This window comes from Mytilus edulis, chromosome 6 (genome assembly GCF_963676685.1).
Source record: "Mytilus edulis chromosome 6, xbMytEdul2.2, whole genome shotgun sequence".
In the NCBI taxonomy this organism is placed as follows: domain Eukaryota; kingdom Metazoa; phylum Mollusca; class Bivalvia; order Mytilida; family Mytilidae; genus Mytilus; species Mytilus edulis.
This window is the reverse complement of record NC_092349.1, coordinates 77,987,839-78,001,961: the sequence shown is the minus strand read 5'-3', so window position 1 is coordinate 78,001,961 and position 14,123 is coordinate 77,987,839. Positions and strand designations below refer to the sequence as shown.

At 30.4% G+C, this 14,123-nt stretch overlaps 1 protein-coding gene across 2 annotated transcripts in view; it reads right to left on the bottom strand.

Annotated features, from left to right (window-relative positions):
* The window catches only part of LOC139528505 (mutS protein homolog 4-like), a 63,417-nt gene that overhangs the window by 18,777 nt on the left and 30,517 nt on the right, over nucleotides 1-14,123 (bottom strand). For both annotated transcript variants that reach the window (XM_071324522.1, XM_071324523.1), the window contains exons 10-20: nucleotides 10,976-11,247; nucleotides 10,640-10,759; nucleotides 10,197-10,209; nucleotides 8,602-8,655; nucleotides 8,132-8,304; nucleotides 6,083-6,095; nucleotides 4,613-4,658; nucleotides 3,915-4,039; nucleotides 2,356-2,450; nucleotides 1,619-1,666; nucleotides 1,143-1,310 (exon numbers count right to left, since the gene is read on the bottom strand). In XM_071324522.1, the coding sequence (XP_071180623.1) occupies nucleotides 1,143-1,310; nucleotides 1,619-1,666; nucleotides 2,356-2,450; nucleotides 3,915-4,039; nucleotides 4,613-4,658; nucleotides 6,083-6,095; nucleotides 8,132-8,304; nucleotides 8,602-8,655; nucleotides 10,197-10,209; nucleotides 10,640-10,759; nucleotides 10,976-11,247 (1,127 nt within the window). The remainder of the gene's footprint in view (nucleotides 1-1,142; nucleotides 1,311-1,618; nucleotides 1,667-2,355; nucleotides 2,451-3,914; nucleotides 4,040-4,612; nucleotides 4,659-6,082; nucleotides 6,096-8,131; nucleotides 8,305-8,601; nucleotides 8,656-10,196; nucleotides 10,210-10,639; nucleotides 10,760-10,975; nucleotides 11,248-14,123) is intronic.

The following is a 14,123-nucleotide window of genomic DNA, read 5'->3' as shown; positions in this document are numbered from 1 at the left end:
ACATTTTTTTGGCTAAAACATCAAGATACAACGATTATGGTATCCTGTATCAATGAAGAAAAAATGGAAATTTCTGAATAAATTGTACTTATTGTTTTCAAAACAAGCACATATTTAGGAGTTTTATAATACTGTTACATTTAAGATGGATTTTAAGAAAAAGTATACTGTTCAGATTATTTTAAGCAGATTTTGCAATAAAATAAAACTAAAAAAATGCTTTCGGTTTCTTATGGTTTCCTGTCGCGTTTAAAAAAATCTTTAATTTAACATTGAAAATAGATTTTAAATATTAACATGAAGCAAGTAACACTAGTAATGGTGTTCATTTATGTCTTTTGAAATATATTGTGCAAAATAAAGAAAATAAAGATTGGTTTCCTGTTTGGTTTCCTGTCACGTAAACGGTGAATCAAAATGTATTAATTTTTTCTTGAAAAACTCAATTGTTCCATTAATACTATTCTAACACCAACACAACCCACAGAATAAAAGTTAAAGTTTTAGGTCAAATACCAAATTATGGTCCATATACACTAAACGTTCACAGTTTATATCAACAGATGAAGCTTTCACAGTAAAAAGAAAATTGTACGAAAATGCTGCCATGTGACATTAAAAAAAAGTCATTATTTAAAAATGAACAAAAAAAATATGTTACAAGCATACATTTAAAAAAAATTTTTATAGTGAGCATGTACAAAAAATGTACTAATGTTGAATTGTTCTAAATATTTGAAAAAATAAAACAAAACATCTGTTAATTGATTTTCAATGATGTGAATTTAATTACGGAATCATGGTCAATTCCAACCCATTTTTCTATGACTCAATCCCTATATATATAGAGAGATCAAAAATCAAATTGATGTACCTATATAATAAAGAAGGATATGGCTACAAAATAAACACAGGATGGAAATTTTTGTCTTGATCATAAAAAATGTTGGTGAAAAAAATGTTAAAATAGGTGCAATTTGGGTAACGTCACATTAGTCTCCACTCTTTTACAATACATCCTTAGTCATTTTAGTCTTCATTGATCTTTCTTTGTTCTTGCTTTTATTATAAACTTCATTGAAATCTTAAAATAAAATATTTTTGTTATCCTAAATTGACGTTGACCTTTCTCGTATACCAACCTCAACCATAAATGTGGAGGAATTAGTTTCCATGTCATCATCACTCCCAATCCTAGAAAAGATCTGATTGGTTATTCTAAATGAGGCATACTCTGCAGGAACATAGGATCCTATCTGTGCCATGATTTGTAGCATGGCGATCTGTCGTAGGTAGGTACTCTTGCCACTCTGAAAATAAAACCAATATGGCAGCTGGTATAAAATGAGTGAGAAATGGGGAGAAACTTTTTATGTTCCAATACTTTTATCAATCCCTAGTACCTATCTCTTCAAAATTTTTAATTAACATTTATAATTCAAAATACAATTTTTTAGAGAGATTTTAAATCTTTATTCACACAGGTTACATGGTTAATAATAAATTATTCAGTCATTTTCCTGTTTTATATACCATTCAAGTACAGTAATTCTCAGGTTGTTTATGACCTATAATTGTTTAAATCCAACATACAAAGACACTATATAATGATGATTACCATATTTGGTCCTGTTATAACGATAAAGTTACTGTCATCTGATGCATACTAGAAATATAAAAAGATTAGAAGTTTATATTCATAAAATATCAACATTCACAGGGGTGAGAGAGTGTATAGAGTACTAGTTAAAACTTCTTATCATTATATGCAGGTCTGGCCATGGTATCAAAGTATTGCTCCTTGTTGCTAGTCTTTGTCTACTTTCTTCTTTCTGTAAGTTGGTTATATTAGTGCAGTTTGCCATAACATATACGTAACAGATGTCAATGTTTTTATGTTTATTGCTTGTAAAGATTTTATAACTTATTATAGGAAAACTTGCAAAATAAATAATAAAAAATGCCCCAGAATACTTTGTTCCAAAAAACATAATAAGAAGTGCACAATGGCATTAAACTGTTAATAATCTGAGCAATTTCAATATTTTCTTGTAAGAATTTAAGAGAAATGAATTTACATGTGTACTTTAGTGTACAGATGTGTTGAAAGTTCACTTTATACCAAAGTAAATACCAAACTTACTGGGAATACCAAACTTACAGGGATAAAAAAATGAACATCATGTTAGGTAGATTCTGTGTAAGTTTAAAAAAAGTTGTTTTTCTATTATGTGTTTGAGTTTCTGTTACAAATGTGGGATTGAGGGATGAACAGACAAACAGGTGGTCAGAGTTCCCATCACTATATATACAGGCTGCTCCATTAAGGGAGATGTGCAAAAAAACTGTACTTACTGTATTATTAGGTACAGGAGTGTCACAGCAGATCTTTTCTAGGATTGGATGTCGTCCCTGTTTGATAGCCAAAGTGTCAGTGAATTCTGGTCGCACTGTGTAAACAAAGAAAAGTTAAATCAGTCTTTTTAAAGCTGTATTTATTTTATTTTTTTACATTTGACACACTGATGGTAAATTTATTGGATTTTCACATACAGAAGAGAACAACTGTAAATTATGGAGGAAAAAAATTATTCAGATTTCTTTGTATCACAAGTTACCTTGGTTTAACTTTCTATATTAATAACCTAATCAAAGTGACTGTAAGCACTGACATGTAAACATTGCTTTAATTTATCAGTGGGAAGTAAATTTAATATTGCATTGTATAAAGCATTGGTTGTAGTTTATTCAACAAAAATTCTAGACAAAGGAAGATAACTCCAATTTTAAAAAGATGACTTTAACAATGACATCAATTAAATTTTTAGAAAAGATAATAGATTCCTGCACCTTGCAAACGTTATGTAATATTTTTGACAAGTGTAACATCATTTTGTGACTTGAATATATGAGCATATATTACATTGATAAATTTCTGGAAACGTTCACGAGTAAGATGTTTAGAATGTTATGATCAATGCACTATATTTTGTGTATCTGTGACGGGATTGCTTCCCTTAGAAAAACTTAGTAGATACTTAGTCAGCCGTAAGCGGTTGAGCTAAGGAAGTACTTCTTTAGCTCAGTCGGTTAGCCCGCTGCCTTGTAACACAGAGGTACTGGGTTCGAGTCCCGGTGGAGACAAGCAATTTTGTAATGAAATTCGTGCTCTCCGGTTACATTGGCGCCCAACGATAACCCACGGTTAGAAGAATTACCTAGCCAGGTTAAAATATAAATATAAAAAAGATGAAGATATCATCATTATAGAGTATAATGACTCTTGAGGTGGGGGAAGTGTGACGGGATTGCTTCCCTTAGAAAAACTTAGTAGATACTTAGTCAGCCGTAAGCGGTTGAGCTAAGGAAGTACTTCTTTAGCTCAGTCGGTTAGCGCGCTGCCTTGTAACACAGAGGTACCGGGTTCGAGTCCCGGTGGAGACAAGCAATTTTGTAATGAAATTCGTGCTCTCCGGTTACATATCAAAAAGGTAGTGATAAGCCTTGGAAGATTTAGAAATCAAGTCAGTAACATAGGGTTTTGATTGCATTTCATTCAATCTTTACTTAAAAATCAAGTTGTTTTAAAAATGTGCATATAGTGAAATACTATAACAAAAAGATTCTCACTATTGTTGAGTTATTATCCTTTGACCAGTTTGAAGGTGGTAAAATAAAAACAACGATTTTAAAGTTCTTTAGTATTTATCAGTTTGGGGAGGGCCAGGTGGGTGATAAAGACAAAAGATCGGCTTATATTTGCTGACAACCCATCATCGGAGAACCACACAATTTATAACATATGTCCTTATAATTTCCCAGTGTGCAATAGCTTAAAAACAAATGTAGCAGAAATATAGATTCTGGTCATCTTAATGGCAACCAAATAGAACTGTAAAAATTATTATACTTACCGTAATTAGACAGTGTACAACTGTTGGCAAAGGATAGTAACATGTCCAGCAGGGATACAGCTTCTGTTAGTTTGTATAGACACCCAATCTGGTCCCTGATACTACCTAAAACCTCTTTTACCACTCTGTAAGATATAATGCAACAAGAGATTTCAAATGATGTTATATCAGTAGCATAACATAACATGCATATTAGGTATTAGTAATATCAGCTTTAACAAATAAAACATCTTGATGTACCTCAAGAAATAAATGTAGGTCGCCGTGAACAAAATACAGTTGAACAAGATTTTCTAAGGTAAGGTTGTGAAAAGTCAAGATATTGTCTATGAAAGTTTCAGGCAGAAATTATTTTCATGTGAACCAGATGACTTGTTCATGTGAAATGTCCTTGCAAATGTGAGTTTTTAAAAATAGCAAAGTAATGTATTTCTCTAATTCTTAGTTGAATTCTACTTTCTACAACCGTTTTTTTTTTTAATCCACATGCTGATCATTTCAAAATGACATAAAAAATGTGGTACATACTTCAAAATACTCGCTACACTGGTAATTCAGTGTGCACCACATTATTTATGTTATTTCTTCATAGACCAAAAAATATTACAGTCATTCCTTAAATAAAGATAAAAAATCTTAATAGATCTTGGAATTCATGGACTTTCATTATTAACTTATAAAGAGGAGTATAAACTTACATGTTGGTCATTAGATATATCTCATGGAGTGACTGTCTAATTCTGTCTGCAAACAGAAGCAATAAAAAATATAACATATCTTCAAGTTAATAAATTTCAACATATGATTGAACATGCATGATTACAAATGTAGAATGCTATTTTACATTTGTCATAAAAAAGGACATAATCATTTCATTGGAAACCAAGGCCTAAACAAACTAGAGGCTCTAAAGAGCCTGTGTCGATCACCTTGGTCTATGTGCATATCAAACAAAGGCCACAGATGGATTCATGACAAACTTGTGTTTTGGTGATGGTAATGTGTTTGTAATGTAGATCCTTATTACTTTACTGAACATTCTTGCTGCTTACAATTATCTCTATCTATAATGAACTTGGCCCAGTAGTTTCAGAGAAAATATTTTGTAAAAATTTACAATATTTATGAAAATTGTTAAAAATTGACTATAAAGGGCAATAACTCCTTAAGGAATCAATTGACCATTTTGGTCATGTTGACTTATGATCACTTATTAGCAGATCTAACTTTGCTGTACATTATTGCTGTTAACAATTACAGTTTAACTCTATTTATAATATTATTGAAGATAATAACCAAAACGGCAAAATTTCTTAAAGTTACCAATTCAGGTGTTGCCTGATTGGTCTGAAATTTCAGGGCAGATAGATCTGCACCTCATGAACATTTTTACTTTTGTCAGATTTGCTCTAAATGCTTTGGTTTCAGAGATATAAGCCAAAACTGCATGTTACCCCAATGTTCTATTTTTAGCCAGGTTGGCTTGGTTCATGGGCAGGGTCATCGGACACCTTTTTTAAACTAGATACCCTAATGATGATTGAGGCAAAGTTTGGTTAAATTTGTCTCAGTAGTTAGAGAGAAGATTTTTGTAAAAGTTAACGACGAAAGACGACAAGTGATAAGAAAAGCTTACTTGGCCCTACGGGCCAGGTGAGCTTAAAAGCAAATAAAACAGAAAGAAACTTTATTCAAACTGAAAAATAGTGGGTTAAATCAATTATGATTACTTGGAAGTCATATTTTATAACAAAAATTCTGTACTGAAATCAAACAAGAGTAACATGTTTACTATTTTTAAATATATATCCATTGTAAAAGCATATAACTACCTCCAATAATATGAACATGATTTTTTTTTCTCAGCATGTGATCTTCTGGGTTTTTTTGGTGGAAAAAAATGTAATCATTGCAAAAGTAGATGGTATCAACATACACATGCAAGCTTTTGGTCAACAATTTGAATGCTCTTCCTTTTTATTAACTGAATTTTTTTTTGTAACTTAAACACAACTTCTATGGCAGCAAAAATCAATTTTTAAAATCAATGTTTGATATAAATTTAAAAACTCAGTAAATATCAATTATAAAAGAGAACAGCTAAAAAAAAACTAACAAAGAAAACTAAATAACATAATGAAAATTTAAACAGATTCAGGTTTTCTCACCATTTAATTTTATCTGTAATATAAATGTTGCAATCTTATGCAAATAAAATGTATTGTCATACGAACTAATTTATAGTTCGTTCTTATGTTGTACTGTTATACCACTGTCCCAGGTTAGGGGAGGGTTGAAATCCCACTAACATGTTTAACCCAGACACATTATTTATGTATGTGCCCGTCCCAAGTCAGGAGCCTGTAATTCAGTGGTTGTCGTTTGTTTATGTGTTACAGATTTGTTTTTCGTTCATTTTTTACATAAATGAGGCCGTTAGTTTTCTCGTTTGAATTGTTTTACATTGTCTAATCGGGCCTATTATAGCTGACTATGCGGTATGGGCTTTGCTCATTGTTAAAGGCCGTACGGTGTCCTATAGTTGTTAATGTCTGTGTCATTTTGGTCTTTTGTGGATAGTTGTCTCATTGGCAATCATACCACATCTTCTTTTTTATATTGTCAGTCTTAAACAAGGTTGTAAAATATCAATTAAAAGCACCAATCTCATTTCCATTATAATTGTATATTTACTACTGTTTAATAATTTAATTTGCTTTATCATATACTTACACTAAATAACATAGGATTATTACCATATGAAAATAACATTAAATTTATGTAAATTCCATATTTTTTCTAATTGGTGCTTAGCGGGCTGATATGAAAAGTTTATCACATGCTTCGACTTTTATCACATGCCTTTCAGTAATGCTATCTCATGGCATTCCAGTAATACTCCGCAAATTCCAGAAAATACACCTCAATGGTACGTTTTCAGTGAAAAACATTACAAAATAGGGTACAAAACAATTGGATACTGGAAAGTATATTGTGTAAAATGAAAAAAAAAAACCAAAAAAATAATAAAATAAATGCATTTTAAAAAGTTTCAAACCTAATTTCGAAATTTACTTAAAAATGTTGGCTTTTCCAAACAGTGTTCATTATGTATATTGTTGAATTATTTTTTTTTTTATCGTCCATTATTTAAATATATCATACTGCTGTTTTTCTTATTTGTTGAGGCATATGATAGAAAGATTTCATATCGAATGTACCACATTTGAGGCCTGACGTTCATGAACTTTTCACTCTTTGAACTTCTATTTGAGAACCACGTAAAAGGATCAATATATTAATCTGTTATTTTTCTCCATTGTTGAAGCATATATATATGATAAATAGATCATAACCTGTTATTTCTCATATCACATGTCTTATCAGACCTCGGTCAATATCAGTCCTCAAGCCATGGAAAATGCCATGTAATAATCTATAATTATTCTATTTTGGTTGTTTCAAAAATAGTGTATGCCTTATTACAGCAATTAACAAAATATTTTTCTATCATACTCTATTTTTCAGTTTTAAAATAATTACACATATATCACACATACGTTCAATGTATTTGTATTTTAAAGGTACTTTAAAATTAATTTCTAATTGAGATTCATTCTGATAAATGGGAGATAACCCCATCTGAACCATGTTCCATCAACAATTACAAAAGTTCATTATACGCCTTATACTTAAGTAAAGGAAACATATGCATTTAAATGGTGGATTAAACTCATTGTTGAAAGCTGTATGCTGACCAATAGTTGCTTAATTTTGCTTCATTTTGACTGTGTCAACATAATGTTGTCATTTTTTAAAAGAGGTATCTTTTACATTGCCATCTAAGTTGAAGGTTTGGCTAGGCATACAACCAGGTTCAAGCAACCATTTTTTTTCTAAAAATGTCCTGTACCAAATCAGGAATATGGCAGTTGTTATCAAATAGTCTGTTTCTATGTTTGTTGGCTTTTGTTTTTGTCACACTTCAGTGCTACTGTTGTTCTATTGTTTCCTCTTATAGTTGATGTGTTTCAATTGGTTTTTGTTTGTGACTTGGATTTGTTTTCACCTAATCCATTTATGATTATTGAACAGAACTATACTACTGCTGCCTTTATTCATTAGTATAGTGCTATCAAATTGACTTATTTGTATAAGTTAAATTGTTTATAAATATTGTGTTGTTTTTCTCTGATTTGAGAAACATGTAGCCCTACCAGATCTGCACATGTAAAACTGAGAGTGGTTCTCTGTTTGGTGACCTTCATAAATATCCCTGGTAGATTATCGTATTTATCTTTACTATATAACTGTATGTAGAATCCTCTAGTCGTGTTATAACTTGTCTTTAATGGCAGACTGTATTCTTCTGCTAACTGCTTTACCAAATCTATAAACCATTAACAAGTACTTGTACATATAATGACTTAAATCTTTATAACATGCAAACAAATATACCATGCATATTTTTTTTCTCAGTGAAAACAAGACAAACATTGAGGTAGATAAAACTGAATTTATATTAAAAGCGTACTGACACTTATAGTGAAAAAAAAATATCCATGACTTTTTTATTGGATTCTTAATTTCTTTTGATGTAAACATGATCTAGTTTCTAATATACATTATCCTAATGTAAAAGCCTTTAAGTATCAGTACTACAGGAAATCTATAATTATATACTAACTAGAGACATCATCCACAACTTCTGTGTAAGTTGTCCTTGCTACATCTAATAAACCTGAAATGGAAAGAAAATTAACAATTAGTTCTACCAACAGAATTTCAAAGGTTATTCAATTGTAAAGAATAAACAAAAAACAGTAATACCATATTTCAATGAAACAATACAAAAAAATGACACTTAGTGTTAAGCATTTTTTTTCTATTTTAGGCTAATAAATACCCTGAGTTTAGATTTATCTCGTGTGACAATTCTAAAGATTTGCTTATTCAAAGTTATATCTTATCTCTCTTTTTTAATCTATACCAGCTTTTATGATTTATTGGTATTACTGAGTTTTCACTCCTGTTCTCGTACTATAAACAACAAAATCATTTATTTTGTAAAAAATATTCCAGTTCTCCATTACTGTACACAATTATTTTCCATTTACCTGTGTACATTATTATATTTGACAGTATTTTGCTCAAGGTTTACATTGTTATATGGTGGCATTTTGTTCAAGGTTATGGTTGACTTTCTGAATTTTTTTATTATCTCACCCACTTTTTTGATTTTGTATCTACATTGTGTCATGGATCAAATTTATTTGTTCATTGTATATTCACTTGTTTATTTTTATATGTCTTTAGATTGAGTTAAGTCATTTCAATTGATATTTTATATGTGTCTTTCTATGTTGTGATGTTACATTATTGTTTCAGGTAAGGGTGAAGGTTGGTACCTATTAAGGGCATACGATACAGTTTTGAACCTGTATTTACAAGTTGATGAAAATTTCCATATAGGCTATTTTTTACCTGATTAAATCAAATATGTAATAAAAAATATACCTTCATGTGCTACTTTTTGAGTAAAATGAGGTCGAAATTTTGTATATTTGCTCAAAATTCAGATTTGTGTCCGTATTTTCTTTTTCTAAAGAAAGACATAATTTTTTTATTTTAAAAGATAAACACAAATTGTTTTTTGTTAAATAATCGGTAATTTCTGTATTTTATAAGTATCATTAATAATTATTATTTATTAAGAAATAACTCATATTTATCAAATGTTCATGAATAGAGGAAAAAGCGTCATTTTTTGCTGCATGTTTATCAAAATTAAAAAAAATTGCGCTATTTACAGTTTTATAAAATTTGGGTCACATAATCTCCTTGCAAAATGAAACAAATTGCCGTTTTAAAAAATAGGGGTCCATGCACTCGTTTTCAAATTAAATCAGTTTGAATGATAAAAATCAGTCGAAAAATGCATCTTTCCCCGATATGTCATAATTTGACGTCGCGAAAATAACATTTTACGTTAGCAACGTCATTACCTCCCCTGTAACTGTATCGCATGCCCTTAATAAGTTTAAACCCGCTGCATTTGTTTGCACCTGTCCTAAGTCAGACACCTGATGTTCAGTAGTTGTCCTTTGTTGATATGGTTCATTAATGTTTCTCGTTTCTTGTTTTTTTTATATAGATTAGACCATTGGTTATACCATTTGAATTGTTTTACAATAGTAATTTTTTGGGCCCCTTTATGTACCTTAATTTGAATTGCAAGCTAAGGCTACATATTTTTGGATATATAATTGACAACATACTTACCATTGATTTCTGGCTGAAAAATTAAAGATAATTGAATCAAAGTTTTGAGAGTTCCTTTTTATATTGCACATATATACTCCTGGCAATTTGCCAAAGATTTAAAAAAAAAAAAAATTTTAAATAAACAATCAAATTAAAATTAATAAGAAACATATTAAGGTTGATGTGAAAAAAGGCTTTCATTGTTTTTTTAAATTTTTTTTTGATAAATCTTGAAACTAAAATTTTGATCTTTCAGGCAAGGTACTTAACATGCTTGATCTTTTTTCTCTTCAGTAGTTTTTCAACTATGCGAACAGAAATATGTGTACAATTAAAATGCACATCCTGATGCACACAAGGGTTCAACATTTATCAACTACGCAAGATGTTGCTTAAACTTGATGTAGGATAGATGTCTCACTGTCAATCATATCATATCTCATTCAATTTATAATAAATACCTTAACAGCAAAACATTTTTGAGTCCTCATGTGGAGTGTCCCTTTCTGGTATCTTGTATCCTCATGTATAACACTGATAATCTTTGTCATAATAATATCATACCGCGGGTCTTCTAGTAACTAAAAAATAAAAACACTCTATACAATTGTTGTTCTTTATTCAGTGAAAATAATGAGAGAGTTTTGGTTTTAAAATGGAAACAAATTTATCTGCTTTCTAAGATTTTAAATCATTCCAAGTTTGCCTTGTCAATCACTTTCTTACAAGGACATTTCCATGGACTGTAACAACTTTATGCATAATCAAAACAAATAGTTTTTAAAGTACAGTTTTACCTTATAGTAAGTTTTCAGCAGTGGGTTTTCAAAATCTTTCAAAGCTTCTCTGAGTGGTTCAATCAGTTCTAAGGTATGTTTGAGGTATATGACGTTAGCTATGTTATTCTCTGCTGTCTTCATCGAGTCCTGCTTTGGTATTTGTACAAATAGTGACAAGAGATGATCAATGTCCAGAAAACGTCCGACAATTGTCTGTAGATTATAGAAGAATTCTTCTTTTGATGTCAGTTCTGCCACTACTTCCTGTCTCATACATATTGTTTCTAAATCTGAAAATTCAATCTTATAGCCAAATAATTATTATCGCTATTTTACACACAAAAAAATTGATCTTGCTGACTGATAATTTTCTTTCTCAGTGGAGTTGAGTGATATGAAAAATTATTGCTAAAACTGAGGGCTCACATGCCAATTGTTAATGAAATTAATGAAATTAACAACTTCAGTAGTCATAGGTTAAACAACATAAACAGATTATCATTGGTCATCTCAACTTGATTGCTTTTCTGACTTTCGGTGTACTGGCTCAAGTGTGAAAATCAATCTCTTTGAGTTTACCAACAATAATCTATAAGTATCTTTGAATCTTAAGCTTGAAGAGATTCTTTTAATATCTTAAAGATCTGCTCATTTGTAAAAATTAACCATGTGAAACTCATTAATATTACAAGATTCTATATAATAATATCATATATATAGCTTACATCACATTACATACCCCAACCAGATGCTCCGCAGGGCGTAGCTTTATACGACCGCAGAGGTTGAACCCTGAACGGTTGGGGCAAGTATGGACACAACATTCAAGCTGGATTCAGCTCTAAATTTGGATTGTGATTAAATAGTTGACACAGCATAGGTTTCTGACACAGAATGAATGTGTTCTAATAAACTTAAAATTTTTGTTTTCTCTTAGAGCAATTCACTATGCTGTTGAATATTAATCCTCTCAAAAAAATGTTTGAAGAAATTTTCTTTTTTATTTATGAAATTTCAAATGAGAAAAATTGAACCCAATTTTTTTAATCACATCCCCCTTTCCCTTGTTCCAAAACTAATCTCAATTAAAATTTTAATGGAGTTTGCAACAATAACTACTCATTTAAATACATCATAAAATATTAAGATGTAAAAAAACTGCTTGTTATCACTGAATGGTAAAGATTATTTTAATTTATCAGTTGGTAGTAAAAAGTGAATATACATTGTATATTGTATATAAAAAAGATTTAAGTTGATTCTGGACAAAGAAAGATAACTCCAATTAAAAAAAAATCTTGCTATTGCACAATATTTTGCAATTAGATATTTCTTGCTTACTATTCTGGACAAAGAAAGATAACTCTAATTAAAAAAAAATTGCTATTTCACAATATTGTGCAATTAGATATTTCTTGCCATTGCGCAATACTGTGCAATTGAAAAGACTTGCTATTGCACAATACTTAATATAATAATTTTAGATCCTGATTTGGACCAACTTGAAAACTGGGCCCATAATAAAAAATCTAAGTACATTTTTGGATTCAGCATATCAAAGAACCCCAAGATTTCAATTTTTGTTAAAATCAGACTAAGTTTAATTTTGGACCCTTTGGACTTTAGTGTAGACCAATTTGAAAACAGGACCAAAAATGAAGAATCTACATACACAGTTAGATTTGGTATATCAAAGAACCCCATTTATTAAATTTTTTGGACCAACTTGAAAACTGGGCCAATAATCAAGAATCTAAGTACATTTTTAGATTCAGCATATCAAAGAACCTAACTGATTCATTTTTTGTCAAAATCAAACTAAGTTTAATTTTGGACCCTTTGGACCTTAATGTAGACCAATTTGAAAACGGGACCAAAAGTTAAGAATCTACATACACAGTCATGACAGTTAGATTCGGCATATCAAAGAACCCCAATTATTCAATTTTGATGAAATCAAACAAAGTTTAATTTTGGACCCTTTGGGCCCCTTATTCTGTTGGGACCAAAACTCCCAAAATCAATACCAACCTTCCTTTTATGGTCATAAACCTTGTGTTTAAATTTCATAGATTTCTATTTACTTATACTAACGTTATGGTGCGAAAACCAAGAAAAATGCTTATTTGGGTCCCTTTTTGGCCCCTAATTCCTAAACTGTTGAGACCTAAACTCCCAAAATCAGTACCAACCTTCCTTTTGTAGTCATTAACATTGTGTTTAAATTTCATTGATTTCTATTTACTTAAACTAAAGTTATTGTGCGAAAACCAAGAATAATGCTTATTTGGGCCCTTTTTTGGCCCCTAATTCCGAAACTGTTGAAACCAAAACTCCCAAAATCAATCCCAACCGTTCTTTTGTGGTCATAAACCTTGTGTCAAAATTTCATAGATTTCTATTAACATAAACTAAAGTTATAGTGCGAAAACCAAGAAAATGCTTATTTGGGCCCTTTTTGGCCCCTAATTCCTAAAATGTTGGGACCAAAACTCCCAAAATCAATATCAACCTTCCTTTTGTGGTCATAAACCTTGTGTTAAAATTTCATAGATTTCCATTCACTTTTACTAAAGTTAGAGTGCGAAAACTAAAAGTATTCGGACGACGACGACGACGACGATGACGACGCCAACGTGATAGCATTATACGACGAAAAATTTTTCAAATTTTGCGGTCGTATAAAAAATCAAGGTATGCAATTTTTTAAAATAAATTATTTGCCACATAATTATGTGCTTGTATCATAACCAAAACTAAAGGACACTATACTTTATGTAATACCTGTTTATATCTATAATAGCAGATATTGGTGATATATATATATGATGTCTAGTACTATGGGATTCAGAACTTTTCTATCTTTTTATTATTTGTAGCCAAATTGTTTCTTGTAGTATGTTGTCAAATACCATGTGCTATATCTTGATCTGGATTTATAACTTTTGTGTTCAGTAAATTGCAGTTGCCAAACATGGGTTTGCAGAACAAGACAGTTTTTAGTTAGTATATCTCAGAATTGCAAAAATCTATGACAAATTTGTCTTATGTTTGGTAATTTTATCTAATCTTGTAACAAAACAATTAAACACAATAAAGGCTTACAATTTTATCAAAATGTATATATTAGGATTTGCAAATAGATGGATAGACAAAAGAAAACCTG